Source organism: Lemur catta, chromosome 1 (genome assembly GCF_020740605.2).
Source record: "Lemur catta isolate mLemCat1 chromosome 1, mLemCat1.pri, whole genome shotgun sequence".
NCBI classification, from domain to species: Eukaryota; Metazoa; Chordata; class Mammalia; order Primates; family Lemuridae; genus Lemur; species Lemur catta.
In genome coordinates this window covers 75,725,866-75,753,526 of record NC_059128.1, presented here as the reverse complement: position 1 = coordinate 75,753,526, position 27,661 = coordinate 75,725,866, and the positions used below count along the sequence as shown (strand labels likewise).

The 27,661-nt window shown below is 39.4% G+C and overlaps 1 protein-coding gene across 1 annotated transcript in view; it reads left to right on the top strand.

The window, feature by feature from the left end:
• The window catches only part of INO80 (INO80 complex ATPase subunit), a 115,680-nt gene that overhangs the window by 51,905 nt on the left and 36,114 nt on the right, over window positions 1–27,661 (top strand). Inside the window, exons 22-27 of the mRNA XM_045536394.1 lie at window positions 838–905; window positions 1,779–1,872; window positions 3,339–3,510; window positions 15,801–15,941; window positions 21,710–21,935; window positions 26,241–26,368. Of these exons, the coding sequence (XP_045392350.1) occupies window positions 838–905; window positions 1,779–1,872; window positions 3,339–3,510; window positions 15,801–15,941; window positions 21,710–21,935; window positions 26,241–26,368 (829 nt within the window). The remainder of the gene's footprint in view (window positions 1–837; window positions 906–1,778; window positions 1,873–3,338; window positions 3,511–15,800; window positions 15,942–21,709; window positions 21,936–26,240; window positions 26,369–27,661) is intronic.

Below are 27,661 nucleotides of genomic sequence, written 5' to 3'. Positions count from 1 at the left end.
AATCTCCTTCTGTAGAGGAACAGTATAAACTGTGTTATAAAAATAATTGTCAACAATATTTAGGCTGGGCGCAGTGGCTCATGCCTGTAATCCTAGCACTCTGGGAGGCCGAGGCGGGTGGATCGCTCGAGGTCAGGAGTTCGAGACCAGCCTGAGCAAGAGTGAGACCCCATCTCTACTAAAAATAGAAAGAAATTATATGGACAACTAAAAATATATATAGAAAAAATTAGCCAGGCATGGTGGTGCATGCCTGTAGTCCCAGCTACCCAGGAGGCTGAGGCAGTAGGCTCGCTTAAGCCCAGGAGCTTGAGGTTGCTGTGAGCTAGGCTGACGCCACGGCACTCACTCACTCACTCTAGCCCGGGCAACACAGCGAGACTCTGTCTCAAAAAAAAAAAAAAAAAAAAGTTAAAAAAAAAACAATATTTAATTTAATGAAACTGAAATTGAAACACATTTCTTGGATTTTACTTTGTGAGTTCTCTGTGATAGCTCCAGGTTAATATTTAAGTGGATGAGCAGGGATAAAAGGCCAGAGCTATAGTACTTTTTGTTTAGTAAAGTATGTGATAACTTACAGTGCTAGAATTTATGATTCTCTGAAATAAAATGGGACTATTTTGAAGTTGTATTATCTTCTTACACTTTCATTAAGTAATTTATACTTTTTGATATTTGTTCCATGATTTTTGTGTGGTAATAAGGCAAGAAACTTATTAAAAGTAGAAACATTTTCAAAACAAAAAGATTCTCCTTAATTTGGAACCCCCAATCTAATTAACTTCCCATTATGTATATTTGGATTTAGATTTATTTTATTTACTTACTTCACAGGTGGTTAAGAGTTCTTCTTTCTCCGTTTGCACCAGACTACATCCAACAGTCTCTCTTTCACAGAAAAGGTAGGTGTTTTGATCTTTGGGAAGGAAAGTATGTCAGGATTTTACCAGGGTGCTCTTTCTTTGGCTGAGTGACTGCTTTGGAATTAGTAGTAGTTTTGCCTATATACTAGGCCTTTATAAAATATTGATAAGGTTTAAGTAAGTTAGTCGTGTTTTTCTGTATAGGCTCTATGATTTGTGGCTATAACAGAGAGCAGTAGAAAATGGTTATATTGACCTTCCATCTTTATTTAAGAGTTTCTTTCCAAAGTCAATGCTAGACTCTTTTTTTTTTTTTTTTTTTTTTTTTTGAGACAGGGTCTATTGCCCAGGCTAGAGTGCAGTGGCGTCATCATAGCTCACTGCAACCTCAAACTCCTGGGCTCAAGCAGTCCTCCTGCCTCAGCCTCCCAAGCAGCTAGAACTACAGGCATGTGCCACCACGCCTGGCTAATTTTTTCTATTTTTAGTAGAGACTGAGTCTCACTTATGCTTAGGCTGGTCTCAAATTCTTGACATCAAGCAATCCTCCTGCCTTGGCCTCCCAGAGTGCTAGGATTATAGGCTTGAGCCACCTCACTCTGCATGTCCTGTCCTTTTCTTTTTCCTAGCATGATAAAAAGAAAAGGCATTTAGCCAAGTTTCCCAAAATCCCAAAGTTAACTGATGAGCCATCTCCAGTCTGGTCTATGTGCCGTATCTTGTAGACTTGCGTCTTATACCTGTGATTGTAGTACAAAGATATGACACTCTAACTTCCATCCAAGTGGCTAGATCAGAGCCTTTAGAGTATCTTTTGATTCTTAAGTCAAAATTCAGCCGTTCAGCAGGTTTTAGTTGAGTATAGTCTCTTAGTTTGCTATTGGGTTTTAAATTGTCCTTTGATAACTCCAGGGATTAATGAAGAAAGCTGTTTCTCTTTCCTTCGATTTATTGATGTATCTCCAGCAGAAATGGCAAACCTCATGCTTCAGGGACTTTTGGCCAGGTAAGAAGTTTGCTTATTGTTTGATAAGAGAGCAGTAGGGAATAAACTAGGACAAAGATTGAATATTGTGGAATATTTTATCATCTTAGAGAGCCTCTCACTTTTTATTTTTTTTTTTGAGACAAGAGTCTTTGTCTGTTGCCAGGGTTAGAGTGCCGTGGCATCAGCCTAGCTCACAGCAACCTCAGACTCTTGGGCTCAAGCAATCCTACTGCCTCAGCCTCCCAAGTAGCTGGGACTACAGACATGCACCACCATGCCCGGCTAATTTTTTTCTATATATGTTTAGTTGTCCAACTAATTTCTTTCTCTTTTTTTGGTAGAGATGGTCTCTCTTGCTCAGGCTGGTCTGGTCTTGAACTCCTAAGCTCAAATGATCCACCCACCTTGGCCTCCCAGAGTGCTAGGATTACAAGTGTGAGCCACCCCGCCCGGCCTCATTCTTTTTCTATTGTTATGAATAATGCTCAGTCATAGGTAGAGCTGGAAAAAAAGAATAAGATTTGTTATTTGTAAGGGAATTGCAATTTTCTTTTGATCATTTAATAATTACATGATTCTTCATGATATACCATGAAACTATTTAGACTTTTCTTCCATATGCTACTAGAAGATTTTCAAATCTTCTCATTTCTAGTTAGTCTCTTATGTTTTACTTGCTCCTATAGTGCAAACAGTGGCTGGAGATTCATTTAGTTAGTGGTGGTGGCAGCATAGCTTCCTTCAAGTGTTCTGGGAAATTTAGTTCTGTGTTCTTATTCTTTGGCATAATTGTATTTGTGTCATTGGAAATGGCTCTCCCCTGAATATGAAGGTTTTGTTTTTTGTTTTTTGGGTTTTTTTTAGACAAAAGTCTCACTCTGTTGCCCAGGCTAGAGTGTTGTGTCATCAGCCTAGCTCACAGCAACCTCAAACTCCTGGGATCAAGCATTCCTACTGCCTCAGCCTCCCGAGTAGCTGGGACTACAGGCATGCGCCACCATGCCCGGCTCCTTTTTTCTATATATGTTCTTTTAGTTGGCCAGATAATTTCTTTCTATTTTTTAGTAGAGATGGGGGTCTCACTCTAGCTCAGGCTGGTCTCGAACTCCTGACCTTGAGTGATCCTCCCGCCTCGGCCTCCCAGAGTGCTAGGCTTATAGGCGTGAGCCACCTCACTCGGCCATGAAGATGTTTTTATGATACGGATTTTTTGTGGTTAGGATGAGTATTTTTTAATACTGAGAGGAGCTTTTTGGAGGATTTTAGTTTTCATATTAACAAACCACGTCATGCCAAAGAATTTACAGAATAAAAGTATAAATCAGCTTTATCTGAAAGTAGGAAAGACTGTTTCTAAAGTGACGAAGATTTACAAATAAGTTGTGTTAATGAGAGACAACCCTTGGATGGTTCCTCGCTGCTGTGAATGACCCTCAAACCTCCATGGAGCACTGAATAAGCATGTCTGCTATGGTTTGTTTCAGATGGTTAGCTCTTTTCCTGTCTCTGAAAGCCTCCTACAGGCTCCATCAGCTGCGCTCGTGGGGAGAGCCAGAAGGGGAGAGCCAGCAGAGATATCTGAGAAACAAGGATTTCCTTCTTGGGGTTAATTTTCCACTCTCCTATCCCAACCTTAGCAGCTGCCCTTTGTTAAAGGTAAGCAATTACTTGAGCGTAAATTACCTACTGAGTCCCCACTTCTCTTTTCTTTGAATCAGTAAAAAACATAATAAAGTAAATGAAGGCCTGACAGAGCCAAAGAGTTCCCAGAGGAATAGGTGCAGTGTATTCATTTATAACTTAATGTTCATTTTGTATATACATTTTAAGTGTATATATCTTTTGAAAATATAAAGTTTTTAATAACTTTACTGTAAAGTACACCAGTCTTAAATGTACAGCTCTATGAATTTATACATGTCTATACACTTATGTAACAACCACCTAGATTAAGGTATAGAACACTTTCAGCACCTTGAAGTCTCCCCTCATGCTCCTTCCCTTTTAATGCCTCCAGTTCAGAACAAACCAACCAACACATAAAGGTAATCACTATTCTACTTTTATCACCATAGATTGTTTTTGAGCTTTATATAAATGGAGTTATCTTGTATATACTTTTGTGTCAATATTATGTTTATTATATTCACCCATGTTGCATATAGCATTCTTTTTTATTGCTTTGAAGTGTTACATTGTCAGTATAGAACCACAGTTTATTAACCCATTCTACTCTGGGTTGTTTCTAGTTTGGTGTTATTATGAATAAAACTGTTGTATACATTCTTGTTTATGTCCTTTGATGAATATAAGTACTAATTTCTTTGGGTTATATATCCGGGGTGAAATTGCTGCACCATCAGGTGTAAGTATGTTCAGATTTAGTAGCTGTTGCCAAACACTTTTCCAAGATGGTTTTATAAATTTACATTCCCACCAAAAATGTGAGATTTGCTATTGTTTCAGCATCCTCCACTAAACCTGACATTGTGAATCCTTTTATTTTCTTCTTTCTTTCTTTTTTTTTTTTTGAAAAATATTTATTGAGTACCTATTACAAGGAGCTGGAAATTGTGTAAGACACTAGAGATATAGACAAGAATAATAAGATGGCCTGCTCTGGTGTAGTGAGGAAGATAAATATAAACAAATCATTGTGGTTTTTAAAGTGTGTTTTTGTGAAAAGTAGTGACATTGTGCATTTTTTCTTGCAGTTTTTGGCCATTGCAGAGTACGTGACACAGAAAGTGATAGGAAATGAAGTTATAGATGTAGGTCCAGGTCGTAGGGAGCCTCAGAGGTATTACTGAGGGTTTGGATTTTATTTCCAATGAAATCGGTACTACCAGAGAATTTTGAGAAGAGGAATGACAGTTAGTTTGTATGTTATGTAGTCCTTCAACTAGATTAAAAGTTTAGATGCTAGATCATTTTTTTTATATCCTCTAGAAAATTCTATGTGTTTTCGTAGGGAAGCACAGGACATTCTTTGCTAGATCCAGTATTTCCCTCTGTACACTGGAAGGCCCGTATAATTTCCTTCTCTACTATTTTGTAGTTGATTTCTCAAGTTTTGGTCCAAATACTTTTTTGGACTTTGGAATAGGGTCAGTAATGCAAAAGGAGAATAAAATTGGGTTTCAATTTTGGAATAATGTATACAGTGGTGGCGGGGTGATTTCCTACTGGTAAAATATTTCTAGTGCATCTGGAAACACTGGTATGTGTGAAGAATTGCTTAACCTCCTGTAGACTACTTCCTTCTCTCAACCCCTAATTTTGGTAATATATGTTACTGTAGTAATACATTTTTACTATTGCTGTTTTTGGTACACAAAGCATCATTCTCCCAAGGGTTTTTCATGCCCTATTATGTTGACATCTGTATGTTAACGCCTGGAGATATGCATCACTTCTGTGTATTCTTCTGTGTTTTCTGAAAATACAGTAATATGTTAGAGAATCTGCTCATTGAGGTCCTTATATCAATTAGAATCGCCTGAGAATTTTAGATATGTGGATAGTATGCTTTATGGGAAATTGGTAATAAAATCTGAAAGTTTACCTAATTTAAAGATTCTCTTGCATTTCCTCTTCTTTAGTTTTATCTGTGTTGTGGAAAGTCATTTGCTGTTGTAGTGGGATACAGGTAGCTGAAAGATTGTCATGTATATGTGGAGACACTATTCTGCTTTCAATCTCATCATCCTCGTCTCCAGCATGTGTATATTGAAATACCAATGAAGCAATGTATTTTGCTAGAGTTTATTGATCTTGTAATTAATTATATGACTCTCAACCTTAAGAAATCTCTGCTGTAAGCTAAGCAGAATGCTCCTTAGGTGGTGGCTAGTCTTAAAGATTAGCCTGGGTTTTGAAAATAGATTTATTTTGTTAAAGCTTCAGGTGTAACAATTAATAAAAATGTAATAAAGCCCACTAAATCTGTGGCTTTTGAAGTTTGGATATGACTCATGTCAACAATATTTTACATCACCAAATGACAAGTATATACATATACCAAAAATTACTTACATAACATACATACATATATTTTTAAAACATTAACAAAGTAATATTTGTCCCCTGATGTTTTTTCTTTTCTTTCATTCTGGTTTGTTTTTGATTTTGAAAACAGAATCTGTTGCCTGGGCTTGAGTGCAGTGGCATCATCATAGCTCACTACAACCTCAAACTCCTGGGCTTAAGTGATTCTCCTGCCTCAGTATCTCAAGTAGCTGGGACTACAGGTGCACGTCACCACACCTGGCTAATTTTTCCATTTTTTGTAGAGACAAGGTTTTGCTGTGTTGTTCAGACTGGTCACGAACTCCTGGCCTCAAGCAATCCACCTGCCTCGGCCTCTCAAAATACTATTATTACAGGCATGAGGCACAGAATGCAGACTGTTTTTTTAAATGTTAGTTGAAACCTTTTAAAAAAATGATTTTACAATTCCCAGTTTAAAAAATACAGCACTTGATGACTACAAAATATTAAAATAGCCAAAGGACTAGATACAGTCCCCATTTATATGATTTTGTATCAATCTTTTAAATAGTAAGAGTGGAAATAAACTTACTGTCTTAATCAGCTTGGGTTGCCATAACACAATAACATAGAGTGGGTGGCTTAAACAACAGCAATTCATTTTCTCACGGTTCTGCAGTCTGAAAGTCTAAGATCAGAGTGCCAGCATGGTTAGGTCCTAGTGAGAGTTTTCTTCCTGGCTTGCAAGTGGCCACCTCCTCACTACATCCTCCTATGGAGGAAAAAAAGAGAGGGGACCCAAACTCTCTAATGTCTCTTTTTACAGGGGCACTAATCTAATCATGAGGGCCGTACTCTTTTGACCTCATAAACCTTATTTCCTCCCAAAGGCCCAATCTCCAGAAACCATCACATAGATGGTAGGGCTTGAACATGTGAATTCTTGGGGGGATACAGTTTGGTCCACAGTACTGACCTTTTGGAACTTTAGGAAGTCTTAGTTTGTGGATATAAAAGGGAAGTCTAGAATCTACTCAGAGAGTAATATGCATATATTTCATTTCAGAGTTACCCTGACATGCAGTTATTGATCAAGGCCCATCTCTGTATTCTAGCAGGTATCTGTTATATCCCTGTTATTCAGAGATAGTATAAATTAAGCAAGTTTGAAAGAAACAAGTAATTCAAACTTGTGCAAAGTAGTTTGTTTATGGCATCTACCTTCTAAGAATGGCTTATGAGAATATGCCTATCACCACTATTGTGCTATTTCTCACACTGGTTTTTCTGAATTGAGTTTTTCTTACTCAAGAAACATTTCTTGGCCGGGCACGGTGGCTCACGCCTGTAATCCCAGCACTCTGGGAGGCTGAGGCGGGCAGATTGTTTGAGCTCAGGAGTTCGAGACCAGCCTGTGCAAGAGTGAGACCCCGTCTCTACTAAAAATAGAAAGAAATTATATGGGCAGCTAAATATATATATAAAAAAATTAGCCGGGCATGGTGGCACATGATTGTAGTCCCAGCTACTTGAGAGGCTGAGGCAGGAAGATTGCTTGAGCCCAGGAGTTTGAGGTTGCTGTGAGCTAGGCTGATGCCACGGCACTCTAGCCTGGGCAACAGAGTGAGACTCTGTCTCAAAAAAAAAAGAAAGGATCAAGGGACTGTGATTGATTTGGATATGGATGGACATTGGAGGTGAAGGAATCACTTCCAAAAGCCAGAGTTCAACGCAGAATCCAATGGGAATATTAAGTTCTACTTTCAAATTTAAAGTTGCTCTTTGATTTGTGAGTACACATAAAATAGAGAAGGCAGAAACCCAATTGCAGGGATTTATAGGGAGAAAGATTCTGGTTAGGAGATGTAGAGAATGAGCAGTGAAGTGTAACAGTTAAAAAGAACAGGTAAGTATTTTGGGAGGGGAGCTGGGTTTAAGTAAAAGTTGAATTTATAAAAGAATAGAGACTTTCAGATTTGAAGACTAAGGAGAAGATGACCTTAAAGAGGGAATTCGAACATGCAAGAGAAGCAAAGGATAGGAGTACAGATGTGTTTAACTACACTTCTTATATGGTGGAAAACTCTCGTGAATACTGGTAGGAACTCAAAAATTAACAGAAAGAGACTTTTCTACCACAAAGAATATTTTACAATGTCTAAAACTATTAAAACAAAGCTTAACATTAGAAAAAAAAGACCTATTAAGCCATTCTGTCTCTTTTTCTTTGTTCCTTTTTCTCCTCCAAGTGAGAAACAGTTCAGATGTTTGGGCATTTTATGTAGTTCATCTTGTCTTTTTGGTCTGATTATTTTAGGCACTTATAAGGTTAAATAAATGTTTGTTGAATGACTTAGTGAATATCGGTTGTAGTGTATTACTCTTTGGAACATGGTATATATTTTTATCTGAGGGAATGTCCTCCAGCCTAAAATTACATGTGTAGTCTTACTCAGTATTAAAATAGAATTTTGTGAAGACTTTTAACTTTTCCTAGGGGGTTGGGAAAAGTGGGTGGGATAAGTAACTTGTTTGATCATTCATTGATTTTATTGTACATGTGTTATTTTTGCCCTGCATTTGATCTGAGAACTAGAGGCAACATTCCTTGGGGAGTGAGGAACACTAGAAAAAAGCTAATATATAGAAACAGCAAGAGAAATTGCAAAATGGCTCAACTGTAGGTATCATCCCTGTAATAGTTATTTATACCTGCATAACATATTAACGCAAAACATAGAAATTAAACACGTGATATTTCATACTGTTTCTATTGGTCTGGAACTTAGGAACAGCTTAGCTAGGTGGTTCTGGCTCAAAATATCTCATGAAGTTGCAGTTAATAGTCAAGCAGTTATCTTAAAGATCAACTGGAGCCATAGGATATGCTTCCAGTGTATCTTGCTTACATGCCGGACAAGTTTGTGCTAGCTTTTGGCCAGAGGCTTCGGTTACTTGCTGTGTGCACCTCTCCACAATGCCGCTTGAATGTCCTCATAGCATGGCTTCGGTTACTTGCTGTGTGGACCTCTCCACAGTGCCACTTGAATGTCCTCATAGCATGGCAGCTGGCTTCCCGTAGAGTGAATGATTTGAGAGAAAGCAAGGAGGAGCCACAGTGCCATGCCTTTTGTGGCCTAGTTTTAGAAGTCACTATGTCTAGCCCACACTCAAGGAGAGGAATTGGGCTCCAAATTTTGAAGAGAAGGGCATGAAAGAATTTGTGGCCAATTCTTAAAACTATCACAGCCCCTTGTGGGCAGGCTGATGCCATTGTATTAGGTACCTTATTATGAAGTTTGTTTTGGATTCCCTGTTGTGAGATTTTGGCTTAGGCTATAGATGGTTTCTATCTGTGGCACCATGTAACTTCTTAAACTGGAAAGGATTTTGGAATTTCTCCTTGTTCTCTGTTCTCTGTCACCAATGTCTCTTCACAGTTTTATTAGCTACAGAAAATATCAGCTGGGAAAGATACTAAGTACAGTATAATATCTGGTTTTCATCTTCAACAGGGATTTATTACAAGCTCTAACTCCTTGTGTGCATTTTTTTGGTTGCAAGGTCTGTTCTATATTTTGCATTTTCTTTTAATTTGCCATGTCAGATCTGATTATGTAACTTTAATTATTTGAAAACATAATTCACAAGAGATGCAGTTTCTTAAGCTATTTGTTTTGTTTTCTTTTGTGGTACTAGGAAGTGGAGTAGCCATGTTTTAATATGCAAAGTGAACACGAATTATGTTTCAGGGATTTAACAGAAGAATATGTGAGTTGAACCCAGATTCCATGTTACAGATCAGTCTTAAGGTGAGGTTTGGGGTTATTCTCAGGCAAATAGACCTGAGAGAAGAGACAAGGGGAAATGCAGAAATTAGAAGGAATGTCACCATTCTTTCTCTTGTAAAATTCACACAATATTTCAGAATAAAACTCCTTTGGAGCCACCAAATTAGCTTTGAATTAATTTTCTCAAATTCAGCTTTGTCCTGTTAAGGCAGAAAATCCTTCATTCTGTTCCCTTCTGTGCCTTCATTTGTTTTATAGGAGTATTAGATATTGTTCCAGCAGCCTATCTCCTAAATACAGCATCCTATCATCAGATCAAGGTGATGGTTTTGTTCTTATTCCTCTGGGAAGACAGATAATGAGTGTTGACTTTAGCTACATGGGAGGGTGGAGATAGAGTTGTTAAAAAAACAAACAAACAAAAACTTAGCTACATGTTGTCATCTTGTTCTTGGTAAGTTATCTCAGATCCCCTACTGTCTTAGCCACACTGAGCAGCCTAACCAAATCCTTCCCTTCTTCCCTTTCTCCTCATGGATATGAATGAAGCTAGACAGTGAGAAGCTCTACCCCAAACCCCCACAGTGTGCCTATAAAATGCCTGTATTCACCCTGCAGTGAATATTAAATTTAAATTCTGTCTTACAGAATTCAAGGAAGTACCGTTTTTATGTTATTGGCTTCAGGATGATATGTAAACATCAGGGAACTAAGAATTAGGCTAAGGACACTGATCAGTTGACTCTTAGGGGTGTTTTGGACAATGTTTAGGGTCTTTTAAAAATCTCTTATTTGATGTGAGTGCTTTTTTGATATTTCCTTCTTTTATGTTTATGGAGCAAAAGCCAGTATGCTTTCCTGTATTCTATTTAATTTGTATTGTATTCCACTCTGCTTTACTGCTAAGAATTTCTTTTTTTTTTTTTTTTTTTTGTTGAGACAGAGTCTCACTTTGTTGCCCGGGCTAGAGTGAGTGCTGTGGCATCAGCCTAGCTCACAGCAACCTCAGACTCCTGGGCTTAAGTGATCCTACTGCCTCAGCCTCCCGAGTAGCTGGGACTACAGGCATGAGCCATCATGCCCGGCTAATTTTTTTGTATATATATTTTTAGTTGGCCAGATAATTTCTTTCTATTTTTAGTAGAGACGGGGTCTCACTCTTGCTCAGGCTGGTCTCGAACTCCTGACCTCGAGCGATCCACCCGCCTCGGCCTCCCAGAGCTAGGATTACAGGCGTGAGCCACCGCGCCCGGCCAAGAATTTCAGGAATAGTATTTAGCTCAAAACTTTCATCAATTCAGTCTCACATACTTCCTTGCCTTCTATGGTACTCTGCCCAGAGCTCTTTTCTCATACTGTTTTGCAGGGGATAAAGAGTATGAATCTCATGTATACGAATTTTTTTAAATCTTGTTTTACTTAGAAGAATAAAGACAAAAGCAGAACCTATAGGAAATATACCGTTTAGTCATATTTCTTGGGGCAGAACAGATTTTAGTCTATACCCAATTAAATGTCATGTTAAAAATGATGGTTAGGGCAGGTGTGGTGACTCCCGCCTATAATTCTAGCACTTTGGGAGGACGAAACAGGAGGATCGCTTGAGGCCAGGAGTTAGAGACCAGCCTGAGCAAGAGCGAGACCCTGTCTTTACAAAAAATAAAAAAATTAGCCGTGCGTGGTAGCGCGTACCTGTAGTTCCAGCTATTTGGGAGGCTGATGCAGGAGGATCGCTTGAGCCCAGGAGTTTGACGTTGCAGCAAGCTGTGATGATGCCACTGCACTCTAGCCAGAGTGACAGAGCAAGAGTCTATCTCCAGGAAAAGAAAAAATATATATAGATAAATAGATAGATAGATAGATATGATGGTGTCAGAATGCAAGTATAGTACCAAAATTGATTTCATCTCCTATCTCAGTCTCAGTGAAAGTGTTGTCATAGTAATGGTCTACTTAGGCATAGTATGTGTTAAAATCTTTCTATAATCTACAACTCTCATGAGTCAGGTAGTTCATAGAAATTGGGGACATTTCAGATTTTGCAGTTTAATTAATATATACAAAAGGTTGTAAACAAAGAATGGCTTTGAAAAGTGTGGCGTGTGTTTAAGTTTTAAACACTGTACTCTATTCAATGCTTAGAGAGCATTGGCTGGCTAGCTATTCATGAAGAATCTCCGAACAGGAAGTTTTTCAAAACTCCTCTACTAAATGTTAATTTTCAGCTACACAATCTAAATCTATCATCATTTCCTAAGATTGTGAGCCTATGCCCCTTGTGGAAAGCTCTGGGAAACCATTGTGTTTTTCTGCATTTTATTTTCTCCCGTTTTGTTTGGACACTTAAAATATCTGTGAAAACAGAATCTGTGTATCTAGCAGCTGATTTGTAAACACTATACTCTTTCATTTAAAGTGAGAACTTTTCCTCTATATCCAAGTTTGATATGTTAAGAAGAGAAGCAGAAAACTAGTTTCGAAATAATGGAGACCTAAATTTTAACATAAGTATTCTTTTTAATTTTAAACAAAACATGGAGAGTGAAGCATTGCCTCTTGTTAAGAGTAAGTCTATATCTGAGGGAAAAACATCTGTGTGTTTTCTATGCTATGCTTTGGCAAGAAGAGTGCAGCTGTGGGGCCTGTCATCCTGGCCTACTTATTTTCACTTGAGACTTTTGCATGGTGCCAAAAGACTCTTTAGAAAAGACTCTTCACTACTATGTGCATATTGTAGTTCTGGCAGCAAGACGCACACAGCTGCCAGTGCTTACAGGCTAATGAGACGTTCAAGAGCATGAGAAAGGCACAACAGAATAGCAAAAGCTGTGACTGCATTAAAACCGAGTCACATTCCCCATAGTGTGGCATTCTGTTTCCTTTTTTTCTAAATTTTATGTGGCCAAAATAAGCTGAGGAAGTAATGAATGAACCTCCTTTTCTGTGGTCATTTCTACACGCTGGTGTTTAAGGTGTTCCTTGTCTTCTATGTCAACCATTAAATATTTCTATGTCTGGCGATCCATAGCAGTTCATGTCATTATGTGAAGGGGAATTGGATAGCATGGTACCAAGGACGAGAGATGGAACTAATGTTAAGAGAAGATACTCTAGAAAAGTATAAATTACATAATATTCCAGGGGTAGTCAGGGTTTCTCTAAAGCTAAGTCTGTATGTTAAGGATTTTGAACGAGTAAGCTGTTTTTTTTTTAACGTGGAATAAGAAAACTATAAATCTCCTTGACTTAGTGACTTCCAGTGAGAATACTATCTTAACCCAGCTCATAAAAGACAAGTGAATGTGTTCTAATTTGGGAATGACCACCCCTGGGAATAGAAATATTGCTAGAAAGACATTTTTCCAGAAAGGTATTACAAATAATATATTTTATTAAAAGGACTTTCTATGGTGAGTTGTATCCCTTTGTTAATAATAACTACAATGTTTAAGAGAAGATAATTGGAGGAAATGTTCATTCTCTTATTTTCTACCTTTGTATTTTTGGACTAAATAGGTTTCTGCTGAATTTTGCCATTTGAGAATATTCAAAATGAGGGTGATTTTTTTAAATAGATTTTATTTGCAAAAAAAAAAAAGAGAACAAAATCTAATCTGAATCAGGTTCCTAAAATGAGGGTGATTTAAAGAGCTTTCTTACAAGAGACATTGTGTAGTTATTGTTCTTTAGAAGTTAGTAAGAATTCAGAAGGCTTTTATTATTATTATTTACTTCATGTGTTTGTAGAGACATGGTCTGGCTATGTTGGCCAGGTTGATCTTGAATTCCTAGCCTCAAGTGGTCCTCCCACCTCAGCCTCTAAAAGTGCTGGGATTACCAGTGTAAGCCACGGCACCTGGCCAAGAATTCAAATGTCTTTAGGTCAACTACTGCTGCTACGTCAGTTACCTATCCAGGAATGGTCCGAGTGCCAGTGGATATCCTGGCTACCAGCCCTGAACTACTACGTAGTTGGCTGAGATGAGCAGAAGTTAGACTTGAGTCACCTCTTCTGTCACCTACAATGGGCAAGAGGGGCTACTGCTAATGTCAGAAATGGACTTTTAGGAAATAAAAAAAAATGGCAACATCTTTTTACCTCCATCTGTATATTAGCAATAGGATTTTTTGGGGTAATATTCCTAGCTATTCAGTATCCAATCTTAGAATAACAGGGTGGTACCCAGCTAAATATTCTTTGTAATGATCCTCAAATAAGGCATTCAGATGATAATGGACACAAACATATAGAGAGTTGGATGAACTTCACTGCAAATGCTGGCCAAAATAAAGATGAGAACAAAGGTGCTGTTGAAAAACTCTATCAGAAGGTTAAAATTTTTTTTCTGGGTAATGACAGGGACCTCAACATCTAGAAAATAGGCCAAACATGTCATAGCTACATGGGCCCAGCTTTTAATCAAGTGCTGCGGTCCCCAGCCCCTGAGCCTTGGACCGGTACTGGTCCCTGGCCTATTAGGAACTAGGCTGCACAGCAGGAACTGAGCATAGGGAGAGTGAGCAAAGCTCCATCTGTATTTACAGCCACTCCCCATCACTCGCATCACCATGTGAGCCCAGCCTCCTGTTAGATCAGCTACAACATTAGATTCTTATAGGAGCTCGAACCCTACTGTAAACTACACATGCGAGGCATCTAGGTTGTACACTCCTTATGAGAATCTAATGCCTGATGATCTGAAGTGGAGCTGAGGTGGTGATGCTAACACTGGGGAGCAGCTGCAAATACCGATTATCACTAGCAGAGAGGTTTGACTGCACAATAAATGTAATGTGCTTGAGTCACCCCAAAACCATTTCCCCCCACCCCACCTCCCTTGGTCTGCAGAAAAATTGTCTTCCATGAAACTGGTTCCTGGCGCCAAAAAGGTTGGGTACCACTGATCAAGTGTAAAGACTCCATTCTGTGTGATTAGAAACCTCCAAAGACAGCCTAGCTATACTGGGAAACAGTTAAAGTCTTTTCAGTTTGTTCATAACGGTTATTTATTATAGAAGATGCTGATTGGTTTGTGGAAGCAGGTAATGATGCATGTGTCTTCGTAGACAACTTGAGATGACTCCTCTCAAACTATGATCCTAAAGAACCCATTTACTTCAGGAGATTTAAGCCCTGTGTAAAATAGACTTACATGAGTGGAAGAGCAAGATATGTATTATAGTAAACAAAGAAGCCTCTAAGAGGTTTGGTACTGAAATTATAACTATTTTCCTGTAGAGGGTCCAGGTTGCTGTTCTGACCTTGATGTTTGTATTCTTGACCTTACAACAATGTGTAAATTAGACTGCCTTGTGTTATTATCTTCAGCCAGATGGTTATTTACGTTATCAGCCTGCCTTATTGGAAACCAGTAAAACAAATAGATGAAGTAATCAAGAATACACATCCAAAGATAAAATGTATAACATACTGAAGAAAGAACTTCTGCATCTCCATTATAGAATACTGTGTCCCACTGAGTAATTCTTTGTATATGAACATTTCTTACTTAAAATCTTTCATCTGAATGACTGTAAACTGAAGCTTTAACATGAGCTGTGAAATCTATTAAAATATTTTTTGATACAGTAATATAAATAATTTATATTTCCATTATAAATGGTTGTCAGAGGAACTAAAAACAACTATTTTCTGTTTCTGACTACTTGTATCGATGTCCTCAAATAAATAAATAAGACAACTACTCTTGCGAGACCTACATTGTACCATGTTAGTACACATGATGCTAAACTGCTTTAAAGAAAGACTTAGAAGGAAATAGTGTTAGTCATCATTGTTTTTAACTCAAGACATAAGTTTTCTTCGACAGTATAGCAGATGAACCAAACTCCCCCCCACATTCACACAGTGTGTTGTCCACTGAAGTTTTGTTCTGCCTAGGTGTGATTAACACTATCTTTTCCAGAAAAGGGTAGAATTAGAAATCACAGTTGCTTAAGGTACATTAATGAAACCACAGTTTGAAATTAATATGTGTTTTGACTGTATTATATGCTTGGTTCTAATTAGTGGTTCATTGTATATTAGAATTAATAATACTCACTAGGAAGAAAGTTTTTTAAGTTTAATGTGTGGCATTTTTTCCATTTTGATAACATTAAACATTATTGTCATTGGCACTAATTTGCATTTTTATTTTGTAGTCTCTTGTTTTTAGCAGCCACTGTAAAGCAGTGAGTGGCTACTCAGACCAGGTCGTCCATCAACAGAGATCAGCTACCTCCTCGCTTCGTTGCTGTCTGCTCACTGAGCTGCCATCTTTTTTGTGTGTGGCCAGTCCACGAGTAAGTGACACAGGAGGGAAGAGACAAAATGGATGGTACTAGAAGAATAACCCAATTTTCAAGGGATTCATTTCTTAAATGGAACTTTTTTAAGCTATTTCGACTTTAAGAAATATAAACTTTCGGCTGGGCGCGGTGGCTCACGCCTGTAATCCTAGACCTCTGGGAGGCCGAGGCGGGTGGATCGCTCGAGGTCAGGAGTTCCAGACTAGCCTGAGCGAGACCCCGTCTCTACTAAAAATAGAAAGAAATTATCTGGCCAACTAAAAATATGTATAGAAAAAATTAGCCGGGCATGGTGGCGCATGCCTGTAGTCCCAGCTACTCAGGAGGCTGAGGCAGGAGGATTGCTTAAGCCCAAGAGTTTGAGGTTGCTGTGAGCTAGGCTGACGCCATGGCACTCATTCTAGCCTGGGCAACAAAGTGAGACTCTGTCTCAAAAAAAAAAAAAAAAAGAAAGAAACATAAACTTTCATATTCAAAACAAAGGTCATCCATGGATCTCTCCTTCCCAAGACAGCACTTTCTTACCTTGAATTGTTGACTTGAGAATAGTTGTATGTTGGATAGCTTCTTCCTCTCATTTAGTCAGGGGCTCTAAACTATGATGAGCATAAGCCATCTGTCAGGTAGATTATCACCCAGCAGCAGGGTCAGAGGAGAGGGTGCCATTTGTCATCGGCATTAAAGTTTTTGAGGATTTTCATAGGAGGAGGCCATATTAAGGGGGGAGATTTGATCTGGCCTTATCACCTCAGTACAGTCTCTAAACGACAAAAGGAAACATAACACTCCAGCATCAGGAAACTTCTCAGTCTGGTGTTTTCTTGTTTTCCTAAGCAGCCTTGCCTGGACTGTATAGTTCATAATGCTGTTCTATCTGAAAAGGAACTGTTGGTTCTTATTCACCATTCAGCAGTTGTACTCATATTTGCAGAGCGGGGGTAGTTTCTCTTGCAGTTTCAATTTTGAGCAGCTGTCTGGATCTTTCCTAATACCCTGTTTATCAAAACAGAGTACTCCTGCAATTGCTGACAGGCTTCACTGCAAAGGCTTCCATTGGCACATTGGGGTTGTTTACTTTGCTTACATCTTCCAATTCTTTCCTGTCCTTGTTGATCAGAGCCAGACAAAAGATCTTTTCTCACATCCATGAAGAAGTATGTGAAGGGAGAGAGGCAGAGATGTAGCCAGATTCTGTGATCAGAGCAAAGAATGAATTTCTGTCTTCCCAGTTTGTTGTTTCCTTTTGCTCCAAAGGGCAGTTTTCACTTAGCCAGGGACCTCTAAGAGGTTGACATTTCTTACCCTTCTCTGTTTTTATCTTGTTTCTCCACTCATCCTAGCAAGGCTACTGGTTCACAGTTCTAAAGAAGAAGGAGCCTTTTCAGTCTTTCTTGGAAAATATTTTTCTACCTTTTATTATCATCACTTTGCATCCTTTATTAAGTTTATCAAAGACAGAATCTGACAGGGGATACAAAGAAAGATGAATAGAAATGAACTATTGAATCCTGCATGCCAGGGTTTCTTTTGCTGGTCCTGTGCTCCCTGAATTTAATTATCGTACCACTATCGACTTTGTTTAGTTTATATCGACTATCCAGAAAGTATTTGGATTTTGTATGTATCCTGTTATTCCAAAATATTCTTGGTCTTGGAAGCTCAAGTTGATGCAGGGAAATGCGCTTTTTCCAGGAAGCATCTAAAGCCAAGTGCTTCCATAAAAGATAGCCTTCAGTCTTCATGGTTGCACGGTTGGTTTTGTTCTCTTAGTCTGATTGGTGTATACCAAGAGGCCTAATAGGAAGAAGTTAGATTTCTGAGAGAGATATGTCAAGTCTTTTTTACTTCTCTTATTCCCAATGTTTTGTAGAGCCAATAAAAGTGAGCTGTCTTGGCCTATAATTGCATTTTTTGACATAAAAATTCTTCATTTGTTATCACTCAGAGCTCCCAAAATCTCTAATGCCATCTTCTTTCAAGAACAGCCCCACTCTGTCACATGTGCATGCCCCAGCTGTACTTCTTCAGTATTGTTTTCACAGGAGCCAGAAATCTAAACTACCATGCTTGGTGCTGCTGTTTTCCTCAAGAATAATAAATGTAGCTGAGGAAAACTATAATAGCTGTAAACGTGTGGTGGCAAGGAGGGAACAGGAGACAGTTTTTATTGTTTGCCTGAAAGGCTGCTCCCCAGCACCCGCCTTTCCAACTCAACCCCTCTCATATTTGTTTGTGGAGTTTCGTCTCAGTAGCATGTGCTAAACCTGAAAATGGGAGTAATTGCACCATGGTTATGAGGGCTGGAAGAAGAGTTTTAAATATATCTCAGTATTTCATACACACATACACTGCTTTCACCTGGAGTTCAGATCAGTAAGTAAGGCAACATTTCATGAGATACCTTAATTATTTTTTTATTTTTATTATTTTTTTATTTTTTTGAGGCAGATTCCCACTCTGTCACCCTGGCTGGAGTGCCATGGCGTCAGCCTAGCTCACAGCAACCTCAAACTCCTGGGCTCAAGCAATCCTGCCTCAGCCTCCCAAGTAGCTGAGGCTACAGGCATGTACCACCATGCCCGGCTAATTTTTTCTATATATTTTTAGTTGTCCAGCTAATTTCTTTCTATTTTTTAGTGGAGACGGAGTCTCGCTCTTGCTCAGGCTGATTTTAAACTTCTGAGCTCAAACAATCTGCCCGCCTAGGCCTCCCAGAGTGGTAGGATTACAGGCATGAGCCACCATGCCCGGCCCCTTAATTATCTTATATGGATTTGTAACCCGTCTGTGGTGGGGAAAGAGAAACTGACTTCCTTTGAATCCTCAATCATGGCCTTAAGTTAATACAAATTAATTTCCCTAGCCCATGCTATGAAAACCTTAGGGTCAGTTTAGGAAGAACTTTCTTTGTGACAGGAAGGAATTATAGGAGTTGTTTTATCATTGGCTGAGGAAATAATTCCACAGAGTTAATAAACTATGACCCTGGGAATTCATCTTACCAACATACTGCAACGCTTGGAGCCGTTACGCTTCTTAGAGCTAGAGCAGGAACATACGTGTCCTTGGGAAGAATGCACTGAATACTTGAGGAGACAACCCCTGAAGGTACGGTAGTTTCAGAGCTTAATGAAGCAAGAAGCAGGCTAGCTCATGTGGGACTAGAGGGAGTATGCATTTCCATTTGTGGGGAGGGAAGAATGATATGTCATGCTTCATCTCCGCCTGCTTCTAAGCAATCAGGAAAGCCACGTGGGGTTAGTAGAACGGGTGGAGGCTGTGTAGGATAAAGCTGACTTAGAAAGCAGGATTTATTCTAAGTAGAAATGGACTTTTTTGTCCTCTTTTGGACCTCATGAGTACACTGCTTACGCACTTACAACATGGCATTCTGTGATTCTGCATATATCTTGATCCAGGGCTCCTCGCCAAAGAAGCTTATCAAAACATTAAAAAATATTTCACTAAGAACCGTGTCTTGCAAACCTCCCAGTATTCAGCCCTGGACTTGGAAGGTTATCAGCAAGATGAAAATTGGAAAATAGGTGAATGTTTATAACTGGAAAAAATTGTTTTGCTTTCAAACTATAAGAATGCCTAGAAATGAGTCCCAGGCAAAAAAACAAAAAACAATCTTTTTGTGTGACTGTTCTCCCTTTATTCCTTCATGTTGAACTTCTAGCTTTTGACTTTTCATCTTGAGAATATGGGCCCAAAGTTTTTATTAATCTCTTCTACCCCCCCCACCAAAAAAAAAAAACCAAAATTGTTTTGTATGAGTCTCTCCATTAAAAAAGACTAATGTGCTTTACTCATCCAAAAGTATACATGCTGTTTGAGATATAAAGACCTGGTCATACTTCTATAATCCATCCCACTACTTATTTAACTATTTTTATAGAAGTACAGCTGCTATTAATTGTGAGGGTCTGGGACACATATCCTACATGCAAAATGTCTGCTGTGGCCCAGGACCTGCTGGGGTACTGCCAGAACAAGCCATAGCAAGAGAGACCCAATTTCTATCCACCTGCATTGTCTTTCAGTCTTTATTTGCCTGTGCTCACGTATGAGTGGGAAAAACAAATAAGTAGAAAGCAAGAAACTAAACTTCTGGAGAGTATAAAGGTGATATGAGCTCCTTACACTGTCTGTATAAACTGATTTCTGTGGTGAACCCGTGTGGGTTTTCGAACTTCAGGCCCGGTTTGCTGTGCCCCTCTGTAGTTTTCCGTCTGGACCGTAGATGGCATTGCTCCCTAGCAAACTCACTTGAGCTTCATCTGCAAGCCAGAGTAGTTTATTCTCTGGTTATTGGTAAATGATGCTCTTTTTGTAACCTTGGTACCCTCTTATTCCCAGCAGAGGCACCTGCAGCCCCATGGCCAGCTAGCTGACTCTTCATATGCCCCAAGGCAGTATTCTCAGGGCTTGGAGGCCCTTATACATACCAAAACTTGACAACCATTGCCCTAAAGATTGATTGACATGAAAATAGAAGAGTTAATAAATAGCAAGATAGAGTTTGCTAGGTGCCTAACTTCCAAGAAATAATTGAACTTCCTTGCTAAGTCCAACCAATGTTTTATGTTCTAATCTGTCCTATACCTTGGCCCTTGCTTCTTACACTCAGTTTCTCTCTAGCTCTTAGTCTAGCTCCAGGGTTCTTCTGAGCAATTCACTGCTAATATATGCTGAGTGTCCCTTATCCAAAAATCCAAAATTCAGAGTGCTCCAATGAGCATTTCCTTTGAGTGTCATGTAAGTACTCAAATTTTGTAACATTTAGGATTTTGGATTTTTGGATTAGGGACACTCAATTTGTAATGGGCTTTTAGCATTTTATCAAGCTAGACTTGGCAGATAATCACAGCCTCCACATTTTAACAAAAGGTAGCCTTGTCATCTTCAGCGGGCTCCTTATCAGTTGATTTCATAGCTATCTAAATACACAGCTGCTTCTTAGAGTGGGAATAGACCCAGATAGTGAAGAAGGATAAAACCTATGTTTCTAAATTTGCAGGAACCCCCTATTCCATAGGGAGGGCAGCATTTAAGTGTTGTTGGGTTGCACATCTGGTGAGATAAGAATCTGTGCATAGCCTCTGCCCTAGCCAGGAAATGAATATGCTACTCTCTGGCAATTGCTTCCCTCCCATCCTCTACCCTCCTGACTCTCCCTTTCCCAGCTTACAGACTGAAAGAAAGTTGTTTTTATTTTCTATTAGATTGTCAGTCAGCACCTTGGTCAGGGAAGAGGGGAAAGAAGTCTTGATAAACTTGGGAGCTTTGCCTCAAAACCATCTTTTAAAGATAGCTTCAGATACACTAAGTTAATACTCTTTAGTTCCTTAATGATATCTAACTAGCTCCAGCTCCCTTTCTGGCATTACTATCATGTGCATGGCTATAGAACTTTGCCGAGAACAATATTTAGCAATGAAAGGAGATGGCAAAGTGATCAGATATATATGTATGTAATAGAATTATTGCTGACCTGGTATGTTGGTTTATCTGCAAACTCCAGCTCCCTTTGGATCTTTAGTTTGTTTGCAGGTTCATTTTATAAGAGGTTGGCCTTGCACGTGGAGAAGCTCACTATGTCAGCCACTAGGGATGGCTTAGTTTGTCAGAACAGAATATTTAAAGCCATTAGCCTAAGAATTATCCATATTAGTCTGATTTCAAAGTAGAGGTACCCAAAAGGCTTACTACATGGGGACAATATAAAAGAGCCATCTCATGTGAATCTTTCACTGCAGGTTACCGCAGTGCCATTGGACTCTTACTGCAATGACCGAAGTGCAGAATATGAGCGACGAATTCTGAAGGAAGGAGGGAGTCTGCCAGCCAAGCAGTGTTTGTTGAATGGGGCCCCTGAACTGGCTGCAGACTGGCTAAATCGGCGATCCCAGTTCTTCCCAGAGCCAGTTGGAGGGCTGTGGAGCATCAGGCCTCAGAACGGCTGGTCTTTCATCAGGATTCCAGGTAAGTTCACCATTCTCTTGGAATATATTCCCAGATTTGGCAAGTGGAGAACCAGAGAGATACTACTCCATGTGGTACTTTCAGTTGTTTGAAATTCAGTGTTCTTGAGGTTTTTATTTTCTCTTTTCCCCTAAGTAATTTATAGATAAGAATACTAGTAATTTGTGACTTGAGTGGAGAGATAAATATTTTTAGATTTGTGCTTACATCTGAAAGGGATGCTGCTTTAAAGAAAAAAAAGGTAGAAATGAGCCTTGGTAGGAAAGGCTCCAGGTCAAAGGAGTACCGTTGTCTTATGCTGTTGCCAGTGAAGTGAATGAGAATGTTGTCACTCCCAGAAAGTCTAGTTTAAGTAGCATAAACAGCATCCTGCATGAAGTACTAGAGATCAAAATGATAACAAGAGGAAAAATAGTGCATTTGTGCCAATATGCTAGCGAATTCCCAGACCCCCTGGGGTCAAGGTCAAGAGTTGAAAGGAAACTAGGTTTTCATCTTTGCTTTAGTGAGACTACTTTTAAGGAAACTGAACACAGAAGGTTCGTAGGCTCATGTTCTTTGATTATACCTGCTGCACAAGCTGGAGCGGTAGCTACAGTATTAGTTTTGATTATCCAAATTCTCTGATATCTTGATTGTATTCATCTTATTGGCCTGTAATGGAAGTAAACTAGAGCTAAGCATTCAAAAGAGAACATCTGCTATTTCTAAGAGATAATTGGATTCCAGTTTTTAAGGCCTGATTTTTCCATTTAATGTTAACTTTATCAAGTGTCAAGGGGTTTGTGTCAGCCTGTTAGTAGTTTTGGGAGTGCTTTGAACTGAAAGATGCCTTTTGGGGTATATGGAGGCGGTATTGCATATGGCCTCATAGCTGACTTAGAACACATGAAAGCAGCGGGTAGAGGTATATTGTTTGAAAATCAGGGGGAAACCTAAATGTAAACAAGCCTGCAGAGAAATCACAGAATCCCAGGCAGGAGCTGAGCACCCGTAATTGAAAGACGCAAGATAGCACCTTACTTCTTTCTCCCTTCTTCATTCTAGCTGTTAAGTTCCCAGTGCAGGAGTAGAAAGCTTATTGCTGGTGCTGTGGGAATCTCTTGTGGCTTTTCCTGTTCTTTGAAAGAAAAATGGGCCTTGTTTAAATAGCAGGAAGTGTCTGAGTTCTTTTCGCATCGATAAAAAGCACCAGCCTCACTGGCTGTTTACTGTGAGAACCAACCAGCTCCTCACTGACCCCATTGTGCTCTGTAGACTAGCTGGGGCGGGAGGGGGGAGGAGCTCACTGGAACCTGTATTTTACCTCTCTTTCTTCTATACTTTTACATTTGCTGTTTCCTTGGGATGGGTTGGTTCCATATTCCTTGAGAGACTGACCAAAATCTCCTGGATTTCACACCTTGATTCCTTCTCTGTGGCTTCACCAGAAAGATGTGCAATCCTTTCAGAAGCCTCCTTGGTGCCATGGGCTGTATTCTTTTTGTTTTGTCTCTGAACAGGATCTTATACTGTGGACAGGAAGAACTTGTATCTAAATGAAAGTACTGTAAGATTGTACCATAGGTTTGTAAGGCAGTAGGATAGGTTTGTTCATTTCAATATTTTTTGAGCTCCTATTGTGAAGAAAGGGCTGGACTTGGATTTGACTTGGCAAAATCAGCCCGATTCCTAGGGAATTGTGCTCCTCATGGCTCCGTGCCCAGCTTAGCAATAGATGGTGCTCTTGTCCAGTACAACTTTGGTAGCTCCAAAAGTTGTACTCCAAAAAATTGGTTAATGAATGCCAGGCCCAAAAAACGTCAGTGTGTGTAGAAAAGGAAACATATTTTTTCTATATATCTTATTAGGGTCAAATACTAGAGGCTGATTTCCTCTGTCTGACATGCTCACCAGAGAATCAGAAGTGTTGTTCATTGTCTGTTTTAAGGCTACCTCTGAAGTCTGTTTCTTCAGGGAAGTCCAAAGAAATTCAGTCCATCCACTTTCACCTCTCCCACCTACATAATAACAGGTTGACAGCAGGTACCACTTCTTGCTTCCTTTAGGTGCATCAGAGTTCCGTCCTTATAAGTGTATGCACATCTTCATCTCTAAGCTTTTCTAATCCTACATCAGCTCATTCTGGTAGCAAAGTAAAATAGATGTGGGAAGCAGGAATGTGTGAAAACCATTGAATCTTGACTTTGAAGTGAATTGAAACTTCTCAAAATTTGGACACAAGACAGATTTGGATATGCTTTAATATTTGTGCTGAGAGAGTATATCTGAATGGAGAGAGAAAATAAGCAGGCTGCAGAAATCTGATGAATTTAACTTGTGCACTGTCACTCAATGGCTAAAAAACATAGGCGGCTTCTTTTTTTTTTTTTTTTTTTTTACTTTCCTGGGCTTTTAATTAAAACAGAAAGAAACATGGTTAAAGCTGATTGGTAGCTCTGTGGGGAATGTTTAGGAGCTATCAAAGTCGAGAGACCCCAGGAAATCCAATTAATGGACAAGGGTAATTGTGATAAGAAGAAAACTTTAAAGTTGTCATGAAAGCTTTTCTGCCTGCTAAGACTTGGAATTTATATAGGCCTCCTTGTCTGGTACCAGAGAGAGAGCTTAGCAGTCAGTCCTGTCCCAGCTGCAGTCATTTGATTGTGTTGGTAAGGAGACCAACAAAAAGAAGAGCATTTCAATAATCTAAACAGGACCAAACAAAGAGACTGAACAAAGGTGTGTACAATAGTGTCAGGGAGGGGGGCACATGGAGGGAGAGATATGGCCTGGCTGTGTTCTGAAGGTGGGAGAAAACAGGCTTCGGTGCCCGGGAGTAAACAACTAGGACCTGTGACTTTGTAGCAAAAACAAAGTGGTTGATGATTTGTTATGGTACTGTCAGCACATCTGTTTTTGTTCAGTTTATACAATAATTGTGCACTTGGCAAATTGTGGTGAGAACAGAGAAATGACTGTTAAGAACTCTTGGATTGCTCTCAACAGTCAGCCTCTGTGGTTCTGAGGAAAAGCTGTGGGTTCAAACCCAGAAACTAAGGATGGACAGTGTTTTTCTTACCAGTTTTCTCTTTTACTCTTAGTTTTCAGTTGTCTGTGTACTATCTCCATCCTTTCTCTCTCCCTTTTTGTGTCCTGTGGCCAATTCCACATATACTTTTACCCAACTCCTTAAGTGCCTCATCTCTTCTCCTCTTAATGGCAGCAATTGTTCAGGGCATGTTTATGGACCAGTGTGCAAACAGGAAACTCTCCTTCCTGAAATACGATGGGAGTTTAATGATACTGAATGGATAAGAAAATTCGTGAGTTGAGTGTTCTTTAAAGATCTGTGGCTGAAATGCTTTTCTTATGGGAAGAGGAAGGAGAAAGCACAAGTTAGTGAGTGAAAGCAGCTTCATTGCGGAGAAACCCAAAAGTCGGTCTTCTGAAAAGCAGAACAAGCCCTGGTGTCTTCATTGAATTACAGTTTGGGTAAATGATATTTACGAGCCAACCTATTTGCAGTTCTCCAGGAGTAGTAGTTTTGGTTTTAAAAAAAAGTATAGGGGGAGGAGGGGGAGTCAAGGGTGGGTATATTTATTTGCATTTCTTGGTGTTTAAGTGTCTCTAAGGGCAGGCAGGAGCAATTCTTTTTTTTGTTTGTTTTTTCTTAATAATTTCTTTCTATTTTTAGTAGAGACGGAGTCTCACTCTTGCTCAGGCTGGTCTCGAACTCCTGACCTTGAGCGATCCTCCTGCCTCGGCCTCCCAGAGTGCTAGGATTATAGGCATGAGCCACCGTGCCCGGCCAGGAGCAATTCTTGTTTCTATAAATTCTCATGCTTTCAAGATATAAACACTTAATCACAGATCTAGCACATTTTGCAGTGAAATATGCAATGAAAAAAAGAAAAAAGAGTAAACACAGATATCTAGAGATAAGATGAACAAAGTAAAAACAGATTTTTCAAGTCACAGCAGATAGGACATAGACATGACGCAAAGATGTCCATGTATACCTGGTGTCCCTTGAGTAAAGATATGGAACAGGGGAGTTTTAAAATGCCTTAGCAGCAGATGTCTGATTGGGAGCTGTCAGTTGGGAGGGAATCTACACCTCCCTCTTTTCGTGATATTTCTTCCTAGATTGCTTCTGGAGTCATGATTTTTTCAGGGTTTTGCATTCTTCCTCTAGAGTACTTTCCTGCTCTCATGATGACAAGCATTTTGGTTGTAGTAATTTTGGTTGCATACAGCTTTGCAGTGAGTGATTTTGTTGCTTCAATTAAATCCGTTCCCCCCTCCCCCTTTTCTTCTCCCCAGGCAAGGAGAGCCTCATCACTGACAGTGGAAAGCTGTATGCCCTCGATGTCCTGCTGACTCGACTCAAGTCTCAAGGGCATAGGGTTCTTATCTACTCCCAGATGACCAGGATGATAGACCTGCTGGAGGTAGGAGAAGGAACTTTGGGGAACTAGGATACCTTGACATTTAACCTGTAGAAATCAGATGACGATGACTAATGTCAGTCCTACTTAGTGAGAACCCCTAAACTCCTCCTTTGATTTTACAGTCTATAAAGGGAACAGAAGCAGCTCGTGGCAGATGGCAAAAGACATCTGCTGCCCCCTTCCCTATACCAATGAAATAGAACACCTCTTATGCCCTTCTTTTACTAAGGAAGAAATTCCCTGATTTTAAAGTAGATCACAACCTAGAAATCTTGGAAAGTCCTCTGCAATTCTGTGTAGAAAGCAAGATTTGAGATTAGTTCTGCATGTGAAAAACTAGAGAGTAGCTAGCTATTCAACCCGAGTTAATGTAGTGATTCTCAGTTTCACTACATACTGCAATTGCCTGGGAAGCTTCAAAAAATATGAATGTTTGGTCCCATCCCCAGAGCTACTTATGTAATAAGTTTGGAATGAGGCCTGGGCATCAGGATATTTGAAAGCTCCTGCAGTGATTCTAATATGCAACCAAGGTTGACAGCTTCTGAGTTAGTAGTGAAAGATAATAGCTGTGTCTTACTGTGCAAGGCAGCTTTTGTTTCTTTAATTATTTAATACTTGTGTGGTGAGGTTCTCTCTTACTTTCTTGTCTGAGTAGTGGCTTATTATTTGACAGAGGAGAGTTCATAGACCTAGAAACAGGAGAGGGAAAATGAGAACAAACCACAAGAGTAAGTCTTTAGACAAGAAAGATTGAGAGGCTAAAGCACCTGGGTATCAGGGGTGTATAAATATTCTCGTGGTTTTTTCTTGGGTTTTTTATATATAAGTCTTAATATTCTAGCCTTGCTACTCTATGGAATAGTGATAAGTGGAAATTGGCCATAATCGTCCCTGTCTAGGAATAAAAGCATAGGGACCATATCAGTACAGAAGGAATGAAGAGTAGCAATAGGGAAGGTCCTAACAGCAGTAATCCAAAATAAAAGGACTGCCTGCATCTCTAATGTTCTGTTCAAACCAAGTGATGTCAAAAGTCAAACCAATCTGAGTAACTCCCTTTTTTAGGTAAAGTGCACTTGAGTTGTCCATAGGAGTCAGGGAAAGTAATAGATGCAGTAGTGATCTTTAGCTGCTAAGAATTATAGAAAAAGCAATATGCTAAAGATTTAGCAAGGGAGGTAATGATCCTTCTTTTCCAAGGTTATAACAGTATATTATAGAGTCCTAAAAGTTGATTCATACTAAAGGGAAATTCTTAGGGATTGTGGGTGAGCAATCAAAAAATAAGCT